Below are 25,953 nucleotides of genomic sequence, written 5' to 3' on the forward strand. Positions count from 1 at the left end.
TGCTTAAAATGACAGGATTAATATTAATGTAGCCGTATACACAGGTATGCAGCTGTGGGATTTTAGAGCTCAATATTCCATTCGTGAAAACATGTCCATTCTGAAACCTCTGCTTCATCAGACTGGCCACTGACAACTCAGATTACGATGTTCATAACTGGCACCACAACACAGATTTTCCTATAGCACTTCTCACCCTCTCCCCTTCCCTCTTAATCCCTTGTCACCTTTTCCTCCTGAAAGGGCCTGGCCTTATTCAGGTTGGAGAGAGAAAGCTCCATTTCAGAAAGAAATGAAAACACACCTGTTGCCACTGCAACAGATAAACAACCAGACAGCTCTTTTCAACCAGGAGGGATTTTAGGCCTTTTTCCCTTTAATAAGGAGCAGGATCATTGTTTTAGCCTTTGTAAATTTGTGACACCGTCAGTGGCTCTCTCTCATCTGATCAAGGAAATTCCTGAACACAGGATAGCTCAGTCTGGTGAAATAACTGACATAAAACTGATGAGAGACTTCTGGATTTCCTTCTAATGAGCAGAAGACCGAGAGGTGAACCGAGGATGGGGTGGCGGTGTCAGAGAATATTCAACACACAGAAGCTCACATATCATCCTCATGGCGTTAACTGCTGTATCACCCTTGCCTTGAGAGTGAGAGGGTAAACTGAATACCCTGCTCCTACCCGGGAGAGAAAAATCCATTGGTTTAAGAAGTATCAACCCTCTCTTCCCTTCCAAACACTATCCTTGACCCTGTCCTCATAGTACGTATAAGTTGTTGAAGATGCTTAATTGTGGTTAGAATCAGCTGGGGAGATTTTAACTATCCTGAGTCCCAGGCCACAGCCAGGCCAATTAAATTAGACCCTGAAGAATATCAGCTTAAAAAAAAAAAAGTAATTCCAATGTGCAGCCAAGTTTGAGAAACAGTGGGCTAATCCCAGCAAGTGTGAGAAGGAATTAGTGTGGAGTCTGACAAGGAGATGAAGCTCCCCCAAGGATACTTAGGAGACAGCTGGTGCTGCAAAGAGGGGAAAGGGAAGAAAGAGAAAAGGAAGAAGACAAAGTTGCATGCTTCTTGTCTTTCTCCAAGTCTGCTGGAATCTCCTGGTATGGGTAATTTAGGCTTGCACCTGCAGCTTGGGATGGGGTGTGATTGGTTCCCGGTCCTGGGGGACTGGGCGGGGTGGGGTGACTGGAGGTAGCTACCTAGCGGCGCATCAATAGCCCCAGGCGTGGGCCGTGTGTCCCCGAGAAAAGGCGGCGCCTGCGGGTGGAGAGCAATTTGGGAGCGCAAAAGGAAGCTGCCTCGGGCGCAGGTGGCGCTCGCAACCCCAGGCGACAGTTCAGCCAATCGCGGGCGCAAGCGCAGCCTGGTGGCGGCGGCGGTAACCGAGCGCAGGGTTCTGGAAGGAGCCGGCGGAGGCAAAGGCGGCGCCAACACAGTGCTGCGCGCAGGCTGGAGAGAGACCCGGCGGCGGGAGGAGGAAGCGAGAGCTCTGCGCCGGGGTGTTGCCCGCCGGAGCGAAGCGAACTTAGCATGGGGAAGAAGTGGAGGGATGCGGCGGAGATGGAGCGGGGCTGCTCGGACCGCGATGACAGCGCGGAGAGCCGCAGGCGCAGCCGGAGCGCCAGTCGAGGCAGGTTTGCTGAGTCGTGGAAAAGGTTAAGTTCCAAGCAGGGATCCACCAAGCGCTCGGGACTCCCGTCGCAGCAGACGCCGGTGAGTGGCCCCGGGAGAGCCCCTAGGTCTCCTCCAACCTCCGCGTGTGACTCGAGCCCTTTCCATGGTGCTGAACTTGCCTCCTTAGGAGCTCGAGCCTAGGAACTTGTGGAGCCGCTACTAATGAAAGTGTTGGGGGCTGTGAGGAGGGGCAAGAAGCAACTAATACCCTTTCTTCAGCCAGGGGAAGGTCTCCTGACGTCTGTAGTGTCTTTGCAAAAATGGGGAAAATGTTCGAGAGGCGAGGGGCTCACTGTCAGATCATTAGAGTTTTGCAATTAACAGAGCGTGCGAGATATTTGCCGACTGTGTTGTTGTGACTCCTGTAGTCCCCAGGGTCTGTCTGTGCAGCATGTTCGAAGATACTCGGCACCCGCTGAATGAGGGCGGAATAGGAAGGGCATGCCATTTTTTACTCTCTTAACACTTGCTCTTTTTCATCCCACACCCCCACCATGTTAATGGGTGCGTTTAATTGTTTGCAGAATGTTATTTGCATGCGGAGAATAGCAGGAATATCCCAGGTGCTTATAATCCTACTGTTAACATATACAGCGTTCAGAAAACAGTTTTCCCGTGCGTCAGCTCCTCTTCAGTGTCTAATTAGTGCAATAAAAGCACTCGAGTGAAATTAATATAGGCATCGTATGTGTGTAGAGAAGTACAGTTGATAAAAACTTTAGCTGCCTATGCATTTTTAGTATTTAAACACTATGTTTTTCTTTAGTCTAGAGGGAGAGAACTCTGTTCCAGAAGAGAGTGCAGAGCCCTCCTGTTGCTCCTATGGAACAAGGGTACACCACTTCAACTTAAGAAAAATCATTAAGAACATCAGCGTGTGTGTGTGTGTGTGTGTGTGTGTGTGTACCTATGTTTTATATCCAGAGGAGTTGACAGCAGATATTGTACTGTGTAGAAGAGAAACTGAATTCATTAAAAAAAAAAAGAGGAGTACGTAAACATTGAATCTCATAGCATGAAAAATGTTACCTTCTTCTGTTTTTGAAAGATCATCACTAAAGGATAAAAATTAATCTCTAAAAACCAAGATGTTTAAAACATGACTTCAACAGAATGAAATATAAACACGTAAAATTATTGGTATGTTTATTTTGTTTGCTTCTTCACAAAAACTAAGAGAAAATGTCATTACATTTGAAGTATTTTTCTGATATTTAGTGTGGTGCATAAGTTTTTTTTAAAATATAAGATGAATAGAGTACACTGAAAATACAATTAATTTTGTTTCAGGCATTGAAGTGTTATTTTTAAATAAAAGTAGAATTTAAATTTAAATTTTAAGATTTTAATATTTTAAAAAGGAGAATATTATTCTGAAGGTAGGTTTTTCTGAAATAAATTATGTAGAAAATGTAAAACTGATGACTTCTGGTTTCCATCCATTATGTGGAGAATTTCATCCCCCTTTAATAGAAAGTATTATTCAAAATAACTTTTTATACTGCTTCTTTGATTCTGTTCAACAGGTGTGTATAGAGGCTATATCAGGAACATATAAAATCTTCACATAACTATAGGCTAGCTTAAATAACTTACAGGTCTGTAACTTAGAATAAAAATATGAGAGAGAGAGAGAGAGAGAGAGAGAGAGAGAGAGAGGACATAATAGGATACCATGACAACAGAAGACATCTGGAAAAGTAACTGTGTCCTCCTGTTTACCAAGGGCAATGATGGTGCTATATTTCTCTGTAGTCCTTGTTAATTGAAACATCAGTAATTCAGTTAAAAACTAGTTATGGCAAAAGCCTGTGCATACTCTCACCCTGTGTGGCAAGTTGATGTTGATTTTGTTCTAAAAACCTAATAAGTGCTTCTGGACATGATTTGAACTATCAGAATTTTTTTAAAAAAAAAGATGATGAGGTTTTGTAAATTTTAGAGTTGGGATGGTGGTTTTTAATCAATATTTGATTCCATTCATTGTTAATAAAGACTTTCTACTTCATTTGTAAGTGATACATCCAACTTATGCAAACAAGAGGGAGGAAATAAGAATGCTTAAAGCAGCCATGCTTATAAAAGTTTTTAATATTCAAGGTAAGATTTTTTTTCTCCCTCTTAAGGTGAGCTAGTGGTATTTTCAACTTTCATTGTATGCCATGTAAAAAAAATAGCTTAAACTATAGGGGTTAAAGGAAGTGATTAAAGCAGTTAATGTGATTAATGCTTTTTATTTATTCTTGTGAATAAATACAGTATACTGTGATGTAACTTTGGATCTTATTCATTTTGTGTTATACTCAGAAATATTGTGGCATTCATCCTGATAAAAATCATAAGTTTTTTTCCCCCTTTCTTTGAAGACAAAATAGATAAATGTGGAAAAATGTAGTCAATAATAGAACACGGGAACATTCTTAGCTCCTTCTTTCTTCTTCTTTTGAGAATGTAAAATGATTATGTAGTTGTTTTATTAATGTGGCCTTTGTTCCTCTCTTTTCTGCTTTAGTTAGAGTCTTAAAATCACTTCCAGTTAAGTTATTCCCAGGGAACAGTGACAATCCATGACTCTGTTCCCAGTGGGAATGATTACATTATATCTCATTTTCACTAACAACAAAGCATGCATACATCATAGATAATGGGGGAGATTTTCTTCAGCAAGGAGAGGGCTGCTGTATTCTTGATGATCCCGAAATACTTTTATTCTTGATCTGAGTCATGAGGTTTTGTGTGTGAAGTGTAGGGGAGGTGTGTTTGAATCAACCTTGGTAATTAGATTTCCTATCTACTTATCACTAAGTATGTTGGGGTTTTCTTAGAGATTGGACTGGCCCCATGATTTTGATACCAATATTAGAAATAAAAAAGTCACCTTTCTGGCAATCTCTTCAGTACTCAGAAAACGGTCTCCTGATGTTCTTTATGGACTAGGTCAGGCCCACAGTAGGACAGTGGGTGCCGTCCTTGCCACAGCTTTCTGGAGCCTGCTTCTATTCCAGCACAGGCAGAAGCATCACTACTCTGTGCAAGAGTGAGAGGAAGTGGCAGCTGTTCTGGGTCCTCATAGTGGTATTTAAAGGCCATGTTTCCAAGTTCTGGCCCACAATAGTGGATGTGTCTAACAAATCAATCCTTGCTGATTTGGAAAGATGTTTTGTTCATTTTTCTAATTCAAGGAACACTCTTCTTTCCCTTTATTTTTAAGCTTTTGGTTGATAATGCACAGTTAGAATCCAGTAATATACAATCAATATCAAATTATACCCCAAATTGTAAAATTCTGATGGAATAAAGTAGAATTTAATCATATTCATTCCTTGGAATTTGTTCCTCTCTGAGAGTGAGTCATAGATTATTTTTTTAAATATAAAAACAATGGGTTTTTTTGGTAAACATAAAATAATTTTATATCAGTTTTATAGCTCTAGCAATATAAAAGTTATATATTTGCATTTTACATATCAACTTGTTTCTGGATATTAATATTTTATATAATGCCACTGTTAAATTGGTCAGTAGGCATACAAGTAACTTAAAACTTCCTTGCCTCTATCCTATACTTTCTGGATTTCATATTTCTCCTTGAAGTATTGGTCTTATTATTCATATTACTTGTTTTAATTCTATGCATACAAAAATAGATGGAAACCTATTGAAAGGTGATTCAGCAAGTGCCGTGTGGTGTTAGAAATATCGCATGTTCAACTCAGCATGTAATAGTTTTAATTTTGAAAGGTGATTTTCTCCTCTTGTCCCGCAACTATTTCAAGGCTTGTTTTCAAATAGATGCAGATTTAATTTAATCTCTCAGTAAGCTTGGAGGAAGGAAAAAAAAAAAGAAAAGAAACAGTTTTGAGGGAGTAAAATGATAGAATTGTAATTAGAGTTGTTTTTCAACCTTAGATGGCATGCTTTCTTCTACTAATGCTATAATTACCCTTATCAGCAGGTGCCAACCACAGAACATCACGCCTTGTGCAGACAAGTGGGCAACCAAGAGAGTAGAGAAACAGCAGCTCCACCAAGTAGACAAATCCACTGCAGTTGGTGGCCAAATTCAGTCTTCCCCCAGCTGTTTGAGATGCTATGTGTGCAGGAGGATTCCATGAACAAATCTGGTTCCCTTTCTGAGACTGACTTGTCCCTTTTGGGCATAGTAGATGATTTCTGGTTATTTCTGACCAAAGCTGCGTTCTTCAAGATCTTATAGTCAATAAGGAAAAGCGGAGTTGAAGGCAGGGCGAAAGTCAGGAAAACCCCTCTCCCAACCAGCTGCCCATTGGAGGATTGTGTAGGTGGTGGATCTTGTGGTGGCTGTGCTAGAAAGAGCAGCAAGTTGGTGAAAAGAATCCTCATTTCTTTTTTTGGTGTTGTAATATGCTATTGCAGTGTCATTAAACCCTTAATGGTTCATTCTTGTTACACAGAGGGCTCTGCTGGTGCAAGCGGACGAATCCCCTGCAGGGCTAGTCCATTACTGAGTAAACCATTTCTTGACAGGTTGATTTTTGTCTACTGCTTTTTACTCACTGTGTTAAAAAAATGAAAGAAAAAGGACAATGTATCACTCAACAGTACAGATGTATTTTCTTGTTATTGTGAATTTTTGATGGGGATAAAAGTCATTTTCTGATAATGGTTTATTTTGTTTAAGTATTTCTGAAATGTTATCTCTTTTCTAGTGATTAATACAGCAACTAACAAGCTTTTTCTCATTGATCATAGTGAATAGTGAAATTAACTTAATTTCACCTTTAACTTGAGGATCACAGGTATAGTAGGTGGCAAGTGAGTAATTCAAATATTTTAGGTTTTGAGGAGAAAAATATCCTTGTATGGTGATGCTTCTCAATGTGTTTTCAGTTATCCCAAAATATATGAGAATGTCCTCCTGCCATTATTTATTGGGATCTTGAAAAACAATTGAATCATTAAAAATCATTTATAAATAGTAGCAAACCATTATATTCATTTGTCTTGACCAGCTGTGATGGTCTTTGCATTGGCTTTATTTTTTTGTTTCTTTTTTTTTTAATGTTTATTAATTGAGAGAAGCAGAGAGCACAGGTAGAGGAGGGGCAGGAGAGGGGGACGGAGGACCTGAAGCATTCTCCATGCTGACAGCAGAGAGCCTGATGTGGGGTTGAAACCACGAATGGTGAGATCATGACCTGAGCCAAAGTCGGAAGGTTAACCGACTGAGTCACCCAAGAGCCCCTATTTCTTTGTTTCTTTCATTTGCAAAGCCCAGGGATGACTGGTGGAACAAAAATGAAAGGATTATAGAGAACAGCATTTAGAGAAACTTTTATCCGTCTAACAATTATTGAGCACCTAGGAAGTATTAGGCACTGTGGTGGGTACTGAACAACTTTCCTAATAGAACTGATGGTTTCATACAAGATAGGGATCTGGAAAGCAACCAGAGATATACAAAGTCTAGCTTTATGGTCAGAATATGATGGAGTAAAGATTAAAGTAGTGAATGCCTGTTGAGGAATGGTGATGCAAAATTTAAATCAGAAGCTTCCTGCATTTGATGCCTGATACTTAGAAGACGAGGAAGAAAAAGAGTTGTGTGGATTTGGTAGTTTGGAAAAAGGGCAATAATATCTTTCTCAGTCATTTTAACTGACTCATGAGGGTGGATGCCTGAATGCAGTGAACAGAAGCCAAGGCCAATGAGACAAAGAAATAATAACAACAAAGACAAATAACACTGTAGAGTACTTTGTACGTGCCAGGCACTCTCTAAACACATCATGTAATTTATTATCTGTTGCCTGACTTCAGGGAGAATGTAAGCCCCACAAAGGTAGGGCTTTTTGTTTTTTTCACTGATTTATCCAGTTGCCTTGAACAGTACCTGGTGTCTAGCAAGCCCTCAAATATTTGTTCAATGAATTTATTGACCAATTAGTAAATGCATTAATAAACAGTATTTTCTAATTAATATGAGGCAGACTTTAAGTTCTTGACTAGGAGAGCAAAGAGAAATAGAGGCAGAAGAATTTTTCTTTCCTTTTTCTATTGATTGATTGATTGATTCATTTGCAAGATGAGACAGATTTCAACGTGTTTATTTTCTGAAGAAGAACCTATAAAAGGAGGAGGAGGAGAGAATAGCACTGAAACTGGTCCATAGCGTTGGAAGAGATAGGATTTCTTTTAATGGGAGAGTTGAAGACCTACTTTTTGCTTGTTTTCAGTCCTGGGTCTGCCCTCTCTTTGTCTTATGAACTTGCTTGGTTGAAATTGGACCTGGTTGTTAATTATTTTGCAGGTTTTACTTAGTACACATTCAGTCTATAGTGTTGGTAAATTAATTCACAAGTTACACAAAAAGTATGTATTTTTATGAAAACTTTTATTGGTAATTCAGAGATTGCTGAAATGTAACTTTGTGTCTCACTTTGGCCTCTCTAAATACCACAAGGATTGTAATAAAATTCTCAGACAGTTTTCAGAAAGGTGGGAATCACTACTTTAGTTCTCCTGAATATAGTGTTCAGAGCTGACACATCAAACTGCCAATCCATGCATTCAATGTCATGAAATTGCACATTCATGAAAAATTCCTCTCTAGAATACCAGAACTTCAACCACAAAACTGTCACACAAAAGGGAACACATCCATGGTAATAACCAGCTAGGTTTTTGTCCTCCCTGAGGTTGATTTTCCTAGGACTTCCTTGGGAAAGAACTTTACAACAGTGAGGTTAGGAGGGAGGGCTCTACAGGATAAGTGTTTCTATGAGGCTCAGTTTGAAGTAGGTCATCTCTACTTTGGGAGTTGTATGGAAAATCCAATTGATTTTGCGAACAATCTGGTGGCTTTGGAATCAAGCAGGTCTAGATTGGAATCTTGGCTCTGTTAGTTATTAGCTGTGTGGCCTTAGATGAATTATATTTTTATGTCTTTTCTTCTGAATTCTATCAGGAGAATTCCTTCTTCTTTTTCCACTGAATGTAAGATTCACTCAAGTCCTCTTCTTCTTTTTGTATGAAGTATTTATTTTCATTTAAAATTTAAATTGTCTGAAAATAGAAAAAATGAAAAATAATAGAAAATATTAGGAAAAGAATCTACATATCCATAACACATATTAAGGTTAACAATTTGGCATATTTTCTTCATATCTTTTTAAAAGAAGTAAAAGGTTATAGGCCAAGTTAAAATATCCTCCTACCATTTTCTTGATACCTTTCCCAAAGATCAGAAATATTCTGAACTTGAGGTTCATTCTTCTCATATGGTTTTTTAAAATTACCTCCAGTATATATTTATGTATTCATGAAAATGTATAAATAGTATAGTTATGTGTTTGAAAAATTTTACATGAATTGTAAGTCATATTCTTTTACAACATTCAACATTGTAGTTTTTGAGATATATGGTTATATATAAATGTTGAATATTATTTTACTTTTTTTTCTTAACTTTTATTTATTATTGAGAGACAGAGAGAGACAAAGCATAAGCATGGGAGGGGCAGGGAGAGGAGGAGACAGACACAGAATCCAAAGCAGGCTCCAGGCTCTAAGCTGTCAGCACAGAGCCTGACATGGGGCTCGAACCCCCAAACCATGAGATCATGACCTGAGCTGAAGTCGGACGCTCAACTGACTAAGCCACCCAGGCTCCCCAAGTATTATTTTAGTATATGTTTGTACAAGTAATTTGTTCATTTTCCTACTATCAAAAATTTAGGTGTGGTATTTTTTGTATGTGTGTGATTACAGACAATATTCAGTTAATATCTTTGTCCTTGTCTCTGCTTCTTGCAAATATTTTTGACAAGATATAAACGCAGGAACTGACCTCACATTTTGGAAGACATAAGAACCAGGGGTGCCTCTGGAGTTGTTTTGCACCAGAGAAAGGTCAAGCTTGTCCAGATCCTAACCTCTGAACAGAGTCAAAATTTGCAAGGGGCTGAAGGGTAGTGGTGCTGGCCTTCCCCTTTAAGATTATATTGGCATTCAAATCAGACAGACTTGATTTTAAGTCCAAGTCAGGTCATTAACTGATTTAGCAACTTACTGTGGGTCACAGTGCCTTCCATAAAATGAGAATGGTAATACCTGTCTCTGGGATGAATTGTAAAAGCTAAATGTATTGTGTAGCTAGTACATTGTCTGGCAAGAGATACTTGCTAAATGGAAACAGTACCTAACCATTGGTATTAAGTATAGGTGTTATAACAAATTCAAAAAGCAAAAGTTGCCTTTGTTTGATGGGGAAGAGTTGTTTGTCATCTTCAACTCTTCTAGGATTAGAATGTTGTTAGTATAGCCAAGATGTAATATAAGGCTTATGATTGTTTGTATTGGGCTTATGGTTTTGAAAGTACTTTAGAAAATAAAATCTGCCTGATTTCTCCAAGATGATTGTTTTCCATAGTTGTCCTGGTCCTTGAAATGTCTGTTACTCTACATTTTTACTGAAGGTGAATTTATTGACATTTTAGAGATTAAAATACGAAATTACTATCGTATTGAAATTTAAGACACTCTTTGCTTTTATTATTTTTATCATTGGGTTCTATATTATTGGGTTTTATGGTTACAGAATTATTCTCTTCATGAACCTCAAGACCTTTGGGAAAGAATGTTTTTTTTAATGCTTTTACTAAGGAGATTTCAACCATATACAACAGGAGAGAGAATAGTATAATAACTCCATGTATCAATAATCCAGCTGCAACAATTATAAAATCATGACAATTTTGCTTCATCTGTAACTCTATTTTCTATTTCTTCCCTCCCCACTAGATTATTGCAGGCAAATCCCAGATGTCATATTACTTCTTCTAAAAAATATATGAAAGATAAGGATTCCTTATTAAAAGAAAATTATAACACTACTATAAATTCAAACAAATTAATAATTTCCTAATACCTACATATATTAAGATCACATTTCCTTAATAATTTCTTAATTCTGTTTTTTATCCAGAGTTTGTTTGAATCAGAATACAATTATAATTGACACATTACAGTCTCATCTGTAAGTCTCTCCTTCTGATCTTTTTCTTTTCTTGTTGAAGATTATTTGTCAAATAAATTTATTTGTCCTATAGAATTTCTCACATTCTGTCTTTTGCTAAATACATCCCAATTGTGTCATCTTACATGTTATTCTGTCCCTTGTATTTCCTATGAATTGACAGTTTATCCAGGAGCCTAGATCAGTTTTGTTTTCCACAAGGATACCTCAAAAGTATTCTATTTGCCTCTTGTTAATCTACCATTAATGATCATTGCCTAAAGTAGGGGTATGCAATGCAAAGGGCCAAGTAGTAAATATTTTAGGTTTTAGGCACCATAAGTTCTCTTTAAACTACCAAACTCTGCTGTTACAGTGCAAAAGCAGTCATAAGCATTAAATAAGTAAATGGGTATGGCTGTGTTCCAATAAAACTTTATTCATAAAACACAGAAATCTGAATTGCCTATAATTGTTTATGTCATGAATGTCATTCTTTTGGTTTTCTTAACCAGTTGTTGAAAATGAAAAAATAGTTCTTAGCTCACAGACAAAGAAAAAGAGGCAGTGTGCTGGATTAGGCCCTTGACTAGAGTTAACTGAATCCTGGCTAAGATCCATTGCTTCATTAGGGGATTGCAAATGGTGGTATTACAATTCTGTCTTTCCTTTATCATTTAATAGCTGAAATCTTTCTGGAAGTAGGAACACCCATCATCAACTATTCACTTGTTCTGAGTTATAGTTCATACAGTAAAGTCAAGATAAGTGCTTGAGAGAGATAGTTTTTTAAAACTTGAACAAATAATAATAGGAATTATATAGTGGCATTGACCTGTAGGTTTACTTTCAGGACTTAGATTTTAATTGGGTCATTGTGTTCACTTAACTATCAGAAAATATATGATCTGTTTATTGTAGAGGCCAATTAAACTGTCATTAAGAAATTGAATGTGTAAAATATATTGTCAAACTATTGCTGTATTAAAGTTTTTGCTTTAGGACTAAAAGTAAAAAATCCTGGGCATTGTGTTAGTTTCCTACTACTGCCATAGAAATTATCACAAACTTAGTGGCTCACAGCAATATGAATTTATTACCATACAGTTCTATAGTTTAGAAGTCTGATGCGGGTTTCACTAGACTAAAATAAAAAGTGTTGGCAAGGCTGTGTTCACTACTGTAGTCTCTAAGGGAGAATCCATTCATTTGCCTCTTCTAGCTACTGGAAAATACTCCAATTCCTTGTCTCTTTCTTTATAGTGAGTACAGTTGCATCTCATTGATCCTACTTCTATCATTACATTGCTTTCTCTGACCCTCTCTTCTGTGTCCCTCTTCCACTTTTAATGACTCATGGTTACATTGGATCTACCTGGATAATTGAGAAAAATCTCTTCACTTTAAGGTTAGGTAATTGACAAATTTAATTCCATCTACAACATTAATTCCTTTTTGCCAAGTAAAGTAACATATTCATGAGTTCTGGGGGTTAGGATGTGGACCTCGTTGGGACGCCAATATTTTGTGTATCACAGGCATTGAGATATTACTATTTGGTTTGTTAAATCTGTACTGGACAAAATTGCAAAATGGTGGTGAAAGACCCTCTCTAAGGTGCCTTTAAATTCATGGTAAATGCTGATCCCTTTGGAATGAGGTTCTGTGGGCAACAAAAGAACAAAATAGATGAAGATTCACTGTACTCTTTTTTTTCCCTTCCTTTCCAGCTTTATGAGCTATAAATAACAAAAATTATATATATCTAAGGTGTACAACATGATGTTTTGATATAGTATGTATTGTGAAATGATTATCACAAGCTAATTAACATGTCTATCACCTTCCATAGTTACCACTTTTTTTGTGTGTTGTGAGAACAGTTGAGGTCTACTCTATTATTATTATTTTTTATTTTTATTGGAGAGAGAGAGAGAGAGAGAGAGAGAGAGAGAGAGAGAATCTGAATCAGGCTCTGCATTCAGTGCAGAGTCCAATGTAGGGCTCAATCCCTCCCACAACTCTGGGATCATGATCTGAGCCAAAGTCAAGAGTTGGATGCCCAACTGGCTGAGCCACCCAGGGGCCCCAAGAGATCTACTCTTTTAAGCAAATTTTAAATATGTCATACGGTATTGTTAGCTACAGTCATGATGCTGAACATTCCATCTCCAGATTCATCCTGCAAACCAAACCTTACAATCTTTTGTTTTCTGAGTATTGAGTTCATAGTGATGACTGTAGATGTGGAAATTATCTTTCCCACCAGTGGATATTCAGTAGATGTGGGAATGTGAATGATGTGTTTTGACATACATTTGAATAAGCACCCACTCTGTATAAAACCTCCAATGCTACAGGAGAAAGAAATGTGAGTAAAACTTCTGGAAGTCTTATGATGGTGGGAGGGATGAAATTATAATTTGGTGCCTAACATGGTAGAAGCATATTAAATATATAGTTGGCAATTATAAGTAAATGATATAACAATTATTCATATTATAAGTATATTAAAATTGCCTTAATTTTATTATTATCCTGCTAAAAAGCTTGGTAAAACCAATCAGAGTGAGAAAATCAATTGATTGGACCCATAAACACATGATGGGATTTTCAGTCTCTGATTCACTGTATTGAAGCTTTCCAGGTAAAATAATTTGGGAAATATATATGTCTTCCCAATATATAATTTGGGAAGATATATATATCTTCCCAAAGAGAGAATCCATGCTGACAGTGTGGAGCCTGATGTAGACTCTATTCGATAACCTTGGGATCATTACCTGAGCTGAAATCAAGAGTTGAATGCTTAACTCAGTGAGCCACCCAAGTGCCCCAGTGTATTCTTATTTAATATTTTCTATATAGATGTGCCAAACAGCAATTTTTACTAATTTGTAAATGTTTTATTGAGTTTTTTCATCTTAATGAATGAAAGTAACCTTAACTTAAAAGTTTGAATTACAACTACAATTTTTAAATAGGGCTCTTACTGTTTTTTTTTTTTTAGTATTATTTGAAGACATCTGGTTTTTCATGTAAGTGCTTGTCTCCTTTACTTAATAGACAATCATTATAACTATAGATAATTATTATAAATTACTGTGTATAGAAAAAAAGGAGGATGAATAATTAGCACCAACTGGGGACATAGCAATAGGGAATGTCTTCAAATGCTAAGGTTAAATAAGATGAGAAGTTGATTTTTTCTTTTTAAGATCATGCCTTTTTTTTAAATTAAAATGTATTGGATGGAACTTAACATTGTATATGTTTCAGGTGTACAATGTGTTATTTTGGTACATTTATATATTATAACATCCCTATAAAACAAGACAAATTCTGATGTGAAAAACAAAATTACTGGAAAATACAACTGAAGAAGCAGTTATATGAAGAGGAATAGTATATATCTTGAAAACAATAGTGTGGTAATAATTTTCTAGCACACTGGACAGTGATTGCCTGAGCAATATCAAATTAGGCAATGAACAATTAAACTATAAAACTTCAGGGAAGCACTAAGCAGGTTGTTTTCTCAGGAACATTTGTCACAGAGGACAGAAGACATTCTCTGGTGCAACTGGGAAATATCCAAGGTGCACTGAGAGCCTCTAAATTGGGAGAGCAGAGAATTAGGGAGTGAGAAGCATTCAGGACTGGAGCTGCTATCTCCCTGTCAAAAGAGAGGGAGAGAAAGAGAGAGAGAAAAATCATCCTGACTATAGCATTTATGGCTGGTATTCTTGGGTTAAGTATCGATAGCAGTCATTTGTACATCTGGGGAATGTTTTGAGCTTGAGATTCTAGCACATGTTCAGAGATAGGGAAAAGTAAACATATATTTGTAGATATACAACTGATGGAGACTCTATGCACATGGTTGGATATTGAAAGCTCAGAAATTCTGTGACTGATTACTAGTGTCTGCAAAAAAAGTACCAGGGAAGCATGGAACATGCTTTTCTTCAGAGAAAGCTGAAGACTAGGTCCATAGCAAGGCATAAGGGCCAAGGTGAAGAGAAGATCTGGATCTTGACTCAAGATAGAGACATTTCCCTTTACCATTTGTGACTCAGGGCTTTACCATGGTTATAGCTATGTGGTGTTATTTTTGCTATTATATTGTTATTAGCTATTACAACGTGTATAGGTAATCAAGTATAAGGTAATTGGGGTGTAAACTCTATTCATTTAATGTTTTTGTTGTTGTCTTTATAAAGTCTGTCAAAACAGAAGCCCTTTCAGGAATCATTGAGGGATAGTAGCAGAATGGAGCCTGACAGATTCGCTCAGAGTAGGTGTTCATTTCAGAGTACTGTTTCTATTCATTTTGACCTTATATCACAAAGTTGTCTCCATGTAAAGACACATTTTGAACACAACAATGAACTTTAAAATTGCTTTCCACTGTATGTTAAACTAGCTGGAATTTAAGAATTTGGAAGGAAAAAAAATTTCTTTCCTTTTTTCTGAGTTATTGGTAGTCATGATGAGGGAAAGAAACATGAATTTTTGAGCATTTAAAATTATTAGTTACCCCAGCACTAAATGAAATTAGTTTTATTTATTATTTTTTAAAATTAATTAATTCATTTTTTAAATTTACATCTAAGTTAGTTAGCATATACTACAGCAATGATTTCAGTAGTAGATTGCTTAATGCCCCTTACCCATTTAGCCCATCCTTCCCTCCTGTAACCCCTCCAACAACTCTTTGTTTGTTCTCTATATTTAAGAGTCTCATGTTTTGTCCCTCTCCCTGTTTTTATATTATTTTTGCTTCCCTTCCCTTATGTGCATCTGTTTTGTATCTTAAATTCCTCATATGAGTGAAGTCATATAATATTTGTCTTTCTCTGACTGACTAATTTTGCTTAGCATAATACCCTCTAGTTCCATCCACGTAGTTGCAGATGGAAAGATTTCATCTGCCATATACACATATGTATATATGTGTATATACATATATATGTGTATATATATATCACATATAAAGAAGATGTGTATATATATGTATACATCTTTTTTTTTTTAATTTTTTTTTCAACGTTTATTTATTTTTGGGACAGAGAGAGACAGAGCATGAACGGGGGAGGGGCAGAGAGAGAGGGAGACACAGAATCGGAAACAGGCTCCAGGCTCTGAGCCATCAGCCCAGAGCCTGACGCGGGGCTCGAACTCACAGACCGCGAGATCTTGACCTGGCTGAAGTCGGACACTTAACCGACTGCGCCACCCAGGCGCCCCAACATCTTCTTTATCCATTCATCTGTCGATGGACATTTGGGCTCTTTCCATACTTTGGTTATTGTCGATATAGTCCTGCTATAAACATTGGGATGCATGTGCCCCTTCGAAACAGCATACCTGTATCCCTTAGATAAATTTCTAGTAGTGCAACTGCTGGGTTGTAGGGCAGTTCTATTTTTGATTGTTTGAGGAAACTCCATACTGTTTTCCAGACCGTTCCCACCAGCAGTGCAAAAGAGATCCTCTTTATCCACATCCTCGCCAACATCTGTTGATGCCTAAGATGTTAATGTTAGCCATTCTGACAGGTGTGAGGTGGTATCTCATTGTGGTTTTGATTTGTATTTCCCTGATAATGAGTGATGTGGAGCATTTTTTCATGTGTCGGTTAGCCATCTGGATGTCTTCTTTGGAGAAGTGTCTATTCATGTCTTTTACCCATTTCTTCTCTGGATTATTTGTTTTTGGGGTGTTGAGTTTGATAAGTTCTTTATAGATTTTGGATACTAACCCTTTATCTGATATGTCATTTGCGAATATCTTCTCCCATTCCATGGGTTGCCTTTTAGTTTTGTTGATTGTTTCCTTCTCTCTGCAGAAGATTTTTATTTTGATGAGGTCCCAGTAGTTCGTTTTTGCTTTGGTTTCCTTTGCCTCTGGAGACTGTTGAGTAAGAAGTTGCTGTCACCAAGGTCAAAGAGGTTTCTGCTTTCTTTCTCCACGAGGATTTTGATGGCTTCCTGCCTTGCATTTAGATCTTTCATCCATTTTGAGTTTATTTTTGTGTCTGGTGTAAGAAAGTGGTCCAAGTTCATTTTTCTGCATGCTGCTGTCCAGTTTTCCCAGAACCGTTTGCTGAAGAGACTGTCTTTATTCCATTGGATATTATTTCCTGCTTTGTCAGAGATTAGTTGGCATAGATTAGATAGGTTTGTGGGTCCATTTCTGTGTTCTCTATTCTGTTCCATTCATTTGAGTGTCTGTTTTTGTGCCAGTACCATATTGTCTTGATGATTATAGCTTTGTAATACAGCTTGAAGTCCAGGATTGTGATGCTTCCTGCTTTGATTTTCTTTTTTCAAGATTGCTTTTGCTCTTTGGGGTCTTTTCTGGTTCCATACAAATTTTAGGATTGTTTGTTCTAGCTCTGTGAAGAATGCTGGTGTATTTTTGATAGGGATTTGCAAAATTAGTTTCCTTTAAAAGATAAAATAATAATGACTCAAATTGCCAGAGCCTAGGACAAAGTGGGAATGATTTGGGCTATAGCTACAAAAAGAGCTCATTGTTTAAAATGTGCACCAAGGTAGTGGATGTAACTATGGAATGCACTGGTAACAGTAACTAAAACTTAATTCCTGTTGTGAAGATCACATATTCCAAATAAATAGACTATGGAAAATGAATGCAGCAGAAGAAACCAGCAGTAAATAATGGCTAAGTCCTACTTTTATCTCATTACCTGTTAAGTACAATTGAAGGAGGGAAACAATTGTGTGTGTGTGTGTGTGTGTGTGTGTGTGTGTGTGTGAGAGAGAGAGAGAGAGAGGGAGGGAGAGAGAGAGAGAGAGAGAGAGAGAGAGAGAGAGAGAGAGACCATACTGTGCCTTGTATGATTGGTGCCTTTGGGTCCACTGATGGAGACAGACAAGTAGGCTGGTGTGATACCATCACGGTCCTGTATTGATCTCAGCAGTGAGGTAATTCACAGGATATTGTATTACTGCATAGTTTGTGAATCATACACATTGTAGAATCTTTGGAAGGCTGGGTATTATTTCTTCCTCCCAGGGAAAATGTATGATTATCAAACATAACCTTAGATGTGATTAGAGTATAATCTAGTCCTTTCATTTAGGATCTCCTTTAGGCTAAGAATTGCATTGTGCTTGTCTGGGTGGTCCCAAATCTTGCTCAGTGCCTGGCATGTTATGGAACTTTAATACTTGTGTGTGGAGTCAGTGAAATAGCATAGTAAAAGTGCTCTAGGTTTAGCTGTTTCATACCCTTGATAGAAAGAAGATGAAAAGGAGAGGACAGCAAGCGTTAATTTGGTATTTTTAAATACCAGGCACTTACAATGATCTCTTACGCAATCTTCTTGACATCTTTCTTTCTTTTTTTATTTTAATGTTTATTTATTTAGAAAGGGAGTAGGGGCCGAGGGGCAAAGAGAGAGAGAGAGAGAGAGGGAGAGAGAGAATCCCAAGCGGGCTCCACACTCAGCATGGAGCCTATCTTGGGGCTCAATCTCACGACCCTGAGATCATGACCTGAGGTGAAATCAACAGTTGGATGCTTAACTGACTGAACCATCCAGGTGCCCCTTGACACCTTTCTGAGGGAAGTTTTATTCAGATGCCTGAAACACAGAAAAAGAAACTGAATTTCAGAGAAGCCGAGTTCGTTTTAACCAGGGTAGCTAGGAAGCGGTAGAGAAAGAATTCAGATGCAACCACTCTTTAATTTTTTTTCAATACTCTGCTGACGTGTGAGTTAGAGGTAAGATCACTAAAGGAGCATAAACAAATTTATGGACATCCTTGCCCTCACAGAGGTGATTTGTTCTTGAGGGTGGCTTAATGGTCACTATGGATAGTGAGACTAAGAGCAGTAAGAAATAGTGAAAACAATTAAACAGTATTGTTAGCAGCTCTGCAAACAAGCTTAATAAACTTCCAGGAATAAACTATTGAGTGGAAAAAAAAAAACACAGGGATTTGTTTTTCATGCTACTTCTGTCACTGTTGTTGGGTGAGAATAGGGCAATATGTTTGTACTGACATAATCGTAAAACCATTTCCTTTATTGTTTTTAATGTGTTGAATTTTTTACTTATATCGTCAAGTTTTAAACTCTGGTTATTTAGTTATGTGATGCCCATCCAAACTAGATAGATCTACGAAACTTCAAATTCAGTTGAAACATGAGCATAGAATCCTTGTGAAATGGCTCTTATTGTGTGTGCGGGTGTGTGTGCATGTGCAATTTATCGTTAGAAATGTGACAAGACATAGATAAGAGCTTCTGTTGAGGGTTTAACTTGAGAGAGCGATTACCTAGGTTTTTCTTGGGGTCAGAATAAGGTGGGGCCGACATGCTGTGTCTTCAGTATCTTCAGTTATATCAAGTGGGAACCGGTGTCCTTAACAATGACTGCTCCAAGATGTACTCAGTTGTAAAAGAAAGATGGATTCCTCTTCCATATTTCCTACTTCCTAAGGCAGGAAGTGCATTAAGCGCAGTAAGAGAGATGTTCAGTAACAATGGGTAAAAGAAAATAAGTTGATGAGTGACTAGAAAAATCACTTAATTAAAACATCCCTTTTGACAAGCACTCCTGGTGAATCTTACTCTGTGTACACGGAGGAAGTATATGCCCATATTTTCACAGCCAAGTATATTGAAAATCTAATGAGGATGTGCTGACGTTTTGCTGCAAAGCTAAATGATGGCCGTAACATTGAACAGGTTTCATTGATTCTTCTCAGGTGTCAGGGACACTAAGTAAGGGGATGGTTGTGGGGAATCATAAGAAAAACGTGCCGACCCCCTCCATTTGTCATCATGAGGAGAGACAAAATGAACACTTGCTGTATGCTCAACATTTTGTGAGACTGTTTTTATATTTATAAAGGTTTTATATTTTATACATGTTATTCTCATTCAATCCTCACCACAACCTGAGTTGGTAAGGATTATTTCCATTTTACCAAATTCCAGCCCTCCTGGAGCTTAAATGCGAGGGAGGGCTGACAGAAGACACACAAGCAAACAAATAAACATATAATAAAATGTCTGGTGATTATAAGTCCTGTGAGGAAAAACAAAGCAAGATGGGAGGGTCCACAATGAGAGGGGGCACTATTTTAGCTACAGGGAAAGCCTTTCTGATTGGTGCTATTAGATGCCAGAAAGGAGTAGGGGAAAAGCCATGGAGATAACTGGAGAAGAATGTTCCAGGCAGAGAGAACAAGTACGCTGAAGTAGAGAAGTATTTGAGGCATAAGAAGACCAAAGACACTGGAGCAGAGTAAGCCAGGAGGAGAGGGGAAGAAGATAAACATTTGAACCTGGGTCTACCCGACCCCAAACCTATGTCTACAATGTTCCATTTACACCATGAAATGGGGGACATGTAATGCCTGGAGAATGACACAGGAAGTTACAATTTTAGGCCTTACAGGAGATACTGTTAAGCATTGTAGAAAATCAAGAGTGGGACAGCAAGATGTTTTGGTGGGGGCAGGATGACATGGGCTCTTGGGCTTAGGCTCTTGGATAAAGGTCAGTGTGGATTTGCAGCTTAAACTGCAAAGAACAGTGATGTGGGAAGGTTAATGGTTATACATATGAAACTTTCTATGCCAGAAACTGCACCATGAAGCTTACATATATTGAATCCTTTCTTCCTTATATAGTAACCTCACTGCAACCATTTTACAGATGAGGAAATGAAGGCACAGAGATCTTAAGTGATTGGCTCAATGCCCTAGAGTTTGGGTTTGAAATCAGGCTGTTTGGCACTATGTTCTGTGCTGTTAAAAAATGAAGGAAATAAAATGAAAGTGGGGCAATTCTTTTCTTCTGTTCTTTTTTTTCTCTTCACCAATCACTTTCCTGAAATATGGAGCAAAGGTTGACAGATGAGTTATTAGGAAAGAAAAATTTACTCTTATCCCTCTGAAGAATGTAAAAGAAAGTGTGGGAGGAATGACTTGCGAAGATAGTGAAGATGCACAGTTAGTCAAAGTACTTTCTCACGTCTTCATCCTTTCCCTCCAGTCAGGGTGAAACCATGATTAACCAGGGAAGTACAGTGCCATGCCCATGGTAGGTGCTGACAAAAGAGTTTATGAATTTTGCTTCAGAACATTCTTTATATTAAATGAAGTCAAGAAGCTAATTATTAAAACCTGGGGCAACTTGATGGTTATAATGTATTCGATAGGGGCTCAAGGCTTAAACGAAGCCACAAGAGAGTGTTTTTTTGTTTTGTGTATATTTTGTGTTTTTCATGAAGCAAGACTTTTAGGCTTAATTTGGTTGCAGTTTGGCTGCTGAAATATGCCAGAAGCATCAGAACAAGTCGTTTCAGATCAAATTTGTCATGGTCTGTGGTGATGTATCAGTGAGATAAACAAACAGACCCACCACAGATCCATGAATTCTGAGAGTAAAACCGTTCATCAAAATGTGTAACTGATTTGAAACAGCCACTGCATTACAGAAAGTTTCCCAAAGCTGCTGGCTGTCTGAACGCCTGGGTAGAGGTGAAAAAGACAGACGACTGGACTGGCCATGCTAAGCCTGTGGACGTTCTATGCCTGTGGCAAGGCTGAGGAAACTAAAGTTTGAAAAGACCTTCACTCACACTTGAAATGACTCTCTTAATAACATTCACCTGGGATGGTGGGCCTCCGCATTAGCATAATATTGGAATCATCTGGAGGGCCTGCTAAACCATGGGCCCCGTCTGCACGTGGGCCCCGTCTTCCCATGAGCCCTGTCTTCCCGTGGGCCCCACCTTCCAGCGTTTCTAAATAAATAGACCTGAGGCAGGGTTTGAGAAGGTGTATTTCAAGCGTGTTTTTGGGGGCTGCTGTTGCTCTAGGTATTCTCCTTGGAGAACCCCTGGCTTTTAAGGATTATCAGAGTAAGACGCGGGAGGCTACAGGACAGGCAAGTGACATCACTTTTGTTAATGGCATATGGAAAACTCCGAGGTACGGGATAGATTGAAAACTGCTTCAGAAAAATAATAGAGCGTGTAAGGCAGCGTTATTGCTCTAAGGTATTGCTTGTTCAGTTTGGTTGTTGGTGGTTTTAGTAAATTTGTGAATAATGGGCTACCCCAAAAGCCTTTGATTGGGTTCTAGGCTAAGAATTTTGAAAATAGTCTAGTTTCATGGGATTAGAAAGAATAAAGGTGGGAAGGTAATATTTTATTCAAGAATGAGCTCAGACTTACCGCCGTATTAAAAAGAGATAAGCAGACAGGTCTGAAGACGGTAGAAAAAAATAGCTATCTCTGGGACTGGGTCTGGAAATTTCTTTTTCTCAACACTATTAAATGCCTTACAGCTGTGAATACAGTGGTAAATCACTCTGTTTACTGAAATCCAAAATTCTGCTGTGTAAGAAAATGCCAGGAATAAATCGGAAATACTAGGAATAAATTGAGGAAGTTCTTCACAACCAAACCTGTTGTAGAATCCAGCCCGGGTGCATAATTTGTGGGGCCCGGCAAAATGCCAAGCCCCTGTTCAGAAACCTTAAGATTTCAAGATGGTAATTCTAGGGTATTAAAAAAGCATGGGGCCCTGTGTGGCTAAATGAATCTCACACCCGTGAAGCCAGCTCGGGGTTAATCAAAGGGCTTCCAAAGGTCTGGAGTTGGAGTCAGATTTGAATTCCAACGCTGGTACTCTGTATCGCCCTGAGCAAGCGACTTTTGCTCCTCTGCTTGCTTGTTTTCTTTTCTTTTGTTTGTTTTTGAGACTTATTTTTGCGAACGAGCAGGTAGGGGAGGGGCAGAGAAAGAGAGACAGAAGATCTGATGCAGAGCTCAAACTCCTGAACCGTGAGATCATGAGCTGAAGTCAGATGCTCAACTAATGAGCCACCTAGGTGCCCCTGCTCCTGTTTCTTGTTATGTGCAGTTTGCTAACTAATTCTTACTTTGAAAATATCCTAGGGGAAGATAAACTAGGTAATCTGCGAAAGACCCCAGGGCCAAGGAAGACCACAATCTGCGAAAGATTGCAATTAAAAAAAAAAAAAAATCCTGAAAGCGTTGGCAGGGCTGGAGAGCTGACTGCTCTCACTGGTGTAGGTGGGCCGTTTCTCCCAGTCTTAAAAGCTAAGTCATCAAACAAGTGTCTGTTGATTGTTTATAAAGTGCTATGCAGCATCCCCGGTGCTGGGTTCATCCCCGTCCTCGTGCAGGTCACCGTCTAGTGGGAAATGCAGCCTATAAAGCAGTAGATGGAAACTGAAGTGTGAAATGTGAAATGCAGGGGAAAAAGTAACTGGCACAAGGGGAATGATGTGGGAGGAAGGTCAGGAAAAGTATCCCGGAAAAGGCAACATTTAAGTTGCTATGAATTTTAGGTGGAGGACAGTCACGTTTGGGGAATGGCATTCTAGGTGGGGAGAACAGTCTCTTAAACAGGAGTGTGCTGTGTTCGAGAGACTACAATACGAGTAGGCTGCAGCCGGGGAATGGGGTATAGAGTGCTAGAAGGTAAAGTTGGGGGTGGGGGTGGGACATAGGGCCAGATATGTAACCTACTGTGGGTCAAAGAGAAGTCTGGGTTTTATTCTAAGCATGGTGGGCAAAACATTGAAGAGTTCTGAGCAGGGAAATGATGTGAGTGGATAGATCTTCCTAAATTCTCTGCTGGGATGGTTTGTCGAGTAGAGTTAAGAAGGACAAAGGGAGGAAGTGAGCGGCAGTTGTGGGAAAACATGGGAAGAAATGCTCATGGCCTGAACCAGGTTGGTGGCAGTGGTGATGGGAAGAAATCGACTTTCTAATGTATTCCGGTGGAAGGAACAGTTGGGGCTGCAGCTTGGACACATGTGAGCGTAATGAGAGTCTGACAAATGGAGAATGGTTTCTGTCTTGGGCAATTGGGTGGATGGTTATCTTCACAGATATCTTGAAGACATGGAGACAAACAGGCTTTTGGAGGAAAGTCAGAAGTCCAGTTTTTACCTTGTGGATTTTGAGATCGTATCAGCTTGATTCTATGTGACTGGAGTCCAGAGGCGAGGCCGGACTTAAAGATCATTTACATGTTACCAGTTGGTAGATGGTGTTAAAACTCTGGGAACGAATGATGTTAATTAAGATGGCAGTGTGTGTGGGGAGAGAAGGGGGTTTAAGAAAAAGCCCTGTGGGGGCGCCTGGGTGGCTCAGTCGGTTAAGTGTCCAACTTTGGGTCAGGCCATGATCTTGTGGTTCACGGGTTCTAGCCCCGTGTCGGGCTCTGTGCTGATATCTGGGAGCCTGAAGCCTGCTTCGGATTCTGTGTCTCCCTTTCTCTCTGCCCCTCCCCTACTTGTACTGTCTCTCTCTCAAAAATAAAATATTAAAATAACTCTGGATTTATTTAGCAGAAGGGTCATTGAAGGAAACCAAGGAAGACCTAGAGACCTACATAGGTAATCGTGTCACAGAGGCCTAGAGAGGAGGGTCCTTCAGGAAGAAAGTCACCAAGAGGATTGAATGTCAAGAAAAATGAGGACACTTAATATCCTATTGTATTTAGCAATTTCGATTCCTACTGTATTTGCTAAGCTGTTTCATTGTAGTAACAGGAACCAAAGCCAGACTGGGGTAGGCTGAGGAATGAGGTGAGGTAATGGAAATAGCGTGTGCACTTGGTATTTGGAGAAGTTTAATGCAGAAAAGCAGAGAAATGGGATGGGTGCCTGGAGGGGATATGTAGTGACAGTATTTTTTGGATGGTACTGCAGTATGTTAGTGTTCTGATAGAAATGATCTCACATAGAAGGGGATGACAGAAGAGAAGGGACACCTGTGAGAAAGTTGTAGAGCAGGCTAGAGGGATGTATCCAGCTATGCAAAAAGATGGACTCTAAGAATAAGAGCACCAGGGGAACTGTCATGATCAGTGATACTGGAAATAACAACGTCCCGCCTTATTGAACCGGTCTTGTATATTTGATGCCTTTGGCTTACCAGAGGAAGAGCACTGGTCTAATTTATCTGACCTCCAGTAGTGCTTTGACATGAGTGCCATCTAAATGAATTTCCTGTAGTGTTGTAGAGGAGAGAAAATGAATTTGAACCCAGATCTTAAAAGAGTTGGTAGATGGTTTGCCCTAAGATACAAGATGGCCATGTCTTGGACAGTATAAACATGCAAATGTGAGTCATAACTTAGGGTTGCTGAATCGGAGAATAAAATCCTGGAGAGGTCTCATTGCCCAGAATGCTGTGTATGGAACCACCTGCTCATGAGCTTGTAAAGTTGAGGGCAGTGTAGAAGGCCTCCTTAAGAATGCAAATGACTTTAGCTGTGATTGGAAGCCCACGGACAGACCTGGAAAGTTGGGAAACTATCAAGCTGTGCTCTCTGCAGTGGGGAGTAACCCAGGTCTGGAAAGTAGGCCAGTCTGGCTTCATTCAACCCCTTTTGTCACCTTGTCCCAGAAGAGGTGGAAACATTCCTGGATTTGGAGGAAAAGCAGATGAAGGAAGGAGGTTAGTTACGGGAAGTCTGGGTTGATACTTGAATAACTAGCCTTGTTAAGAAAATCGTACTTCTGAGTTCTGAAAATGAGGGTTGGGGCTAAGACTTAGGAAGAAACTGTCAGATCTAGTAGAGGAACATTATTAAGTAGATTAGGTGAAACTGTCACCCCTTTGTTAATATCCTGGATCATCCTTCGAGATTTCTTGAGTGTGAAATTTCATGAGCCCAAAAAGGTAGAGTGTACATAGTCTTCTGTGTCTAGAATATCAAACTGTTTGCTGTCCACACAATTTCAGTAATGAGCATAAATATTGAGAGAAAACAAACTTAACCTGCTTTCATGGTGCCGGGCCTTACTTCTCTACAAAACAGGCTTCCAGAATGTGGACCATAAATTACCTAGAAAACAAAGGTATTGTTTCTTAGAGAATGCCAGGTTTCTTCATTGTGTCGATGGAGAGTTGGCTTCTCCTGGATTCTGGTCACATTCCCAAATAGTCTCCAAAGGATAAATCTTAAGCCAAACAGGCAAATTTGGATTTTGTTCTTAAAGCGTAGTGCCAAAAAAAAAAAAAATTGTTAAGGATTTTTTTTCTGGCCCTTTTGACTGAATCTTTCCTGTTTATGTCTAATGTCCTTAGTGTTATCTGTCAAAGTGAAAATCTGCTACAAACATGAGACGGGATTTAATGCTAATGAAAGCAAGTGGCTCACAGCAGGGAAATGGAGGTTTACTCTGGGGTTTTTGCTTTGGTGAGCAAACGGTGGCAGACTGAAAAATGCCAGGAACTG

The 25,953-nt window shown here is 38.9% G+C and overlaps 1 protein-coding gene across 5 annotated transcripts in view; it reads left to right on the forward strand.

Moving 5' to 3' along the window:
* The first annotated feature begins 1,542 nt into the window (after positions 1-1,542).
* TRPM3 (transient receptor potential cation channel subfamily M member 3) overlaps positions 1,543-25,953 on the forward strand; it is an 812,479-nt gene continuing 788,068 nt past the window's right edge. For all 5 annotated transcript variants that reach the window (XM_047830956.1, XM_047830962.1, XM_047830951.1 and 2 more), the window contains exon 1: positions 1,543-1,725. In XM_047830956.1, coding sequence (XP_047686912.1) covers positions 1,543-1,725 — 183 coding nt within the window. The remainder of the gene's footprint in view (positions 1,726-25,953) is intronic.

The sequence above is a fragment of the Prionailurus viverrinus genome, chromosome D4, assembly GCF_022837055.1.
Source record: "Prionailurus viverrinus isolate Anna chromosome D4, UM_Priviv_1.0, whole genome shotgun sequence".
Classification (NCBI taxonomy): domain Eukaryota; kingdom Metazoa; phylum Chordata; class Mammalia; order Carnivora; family Felidae; genus Prionailurus; species Prionailurus viverrinus.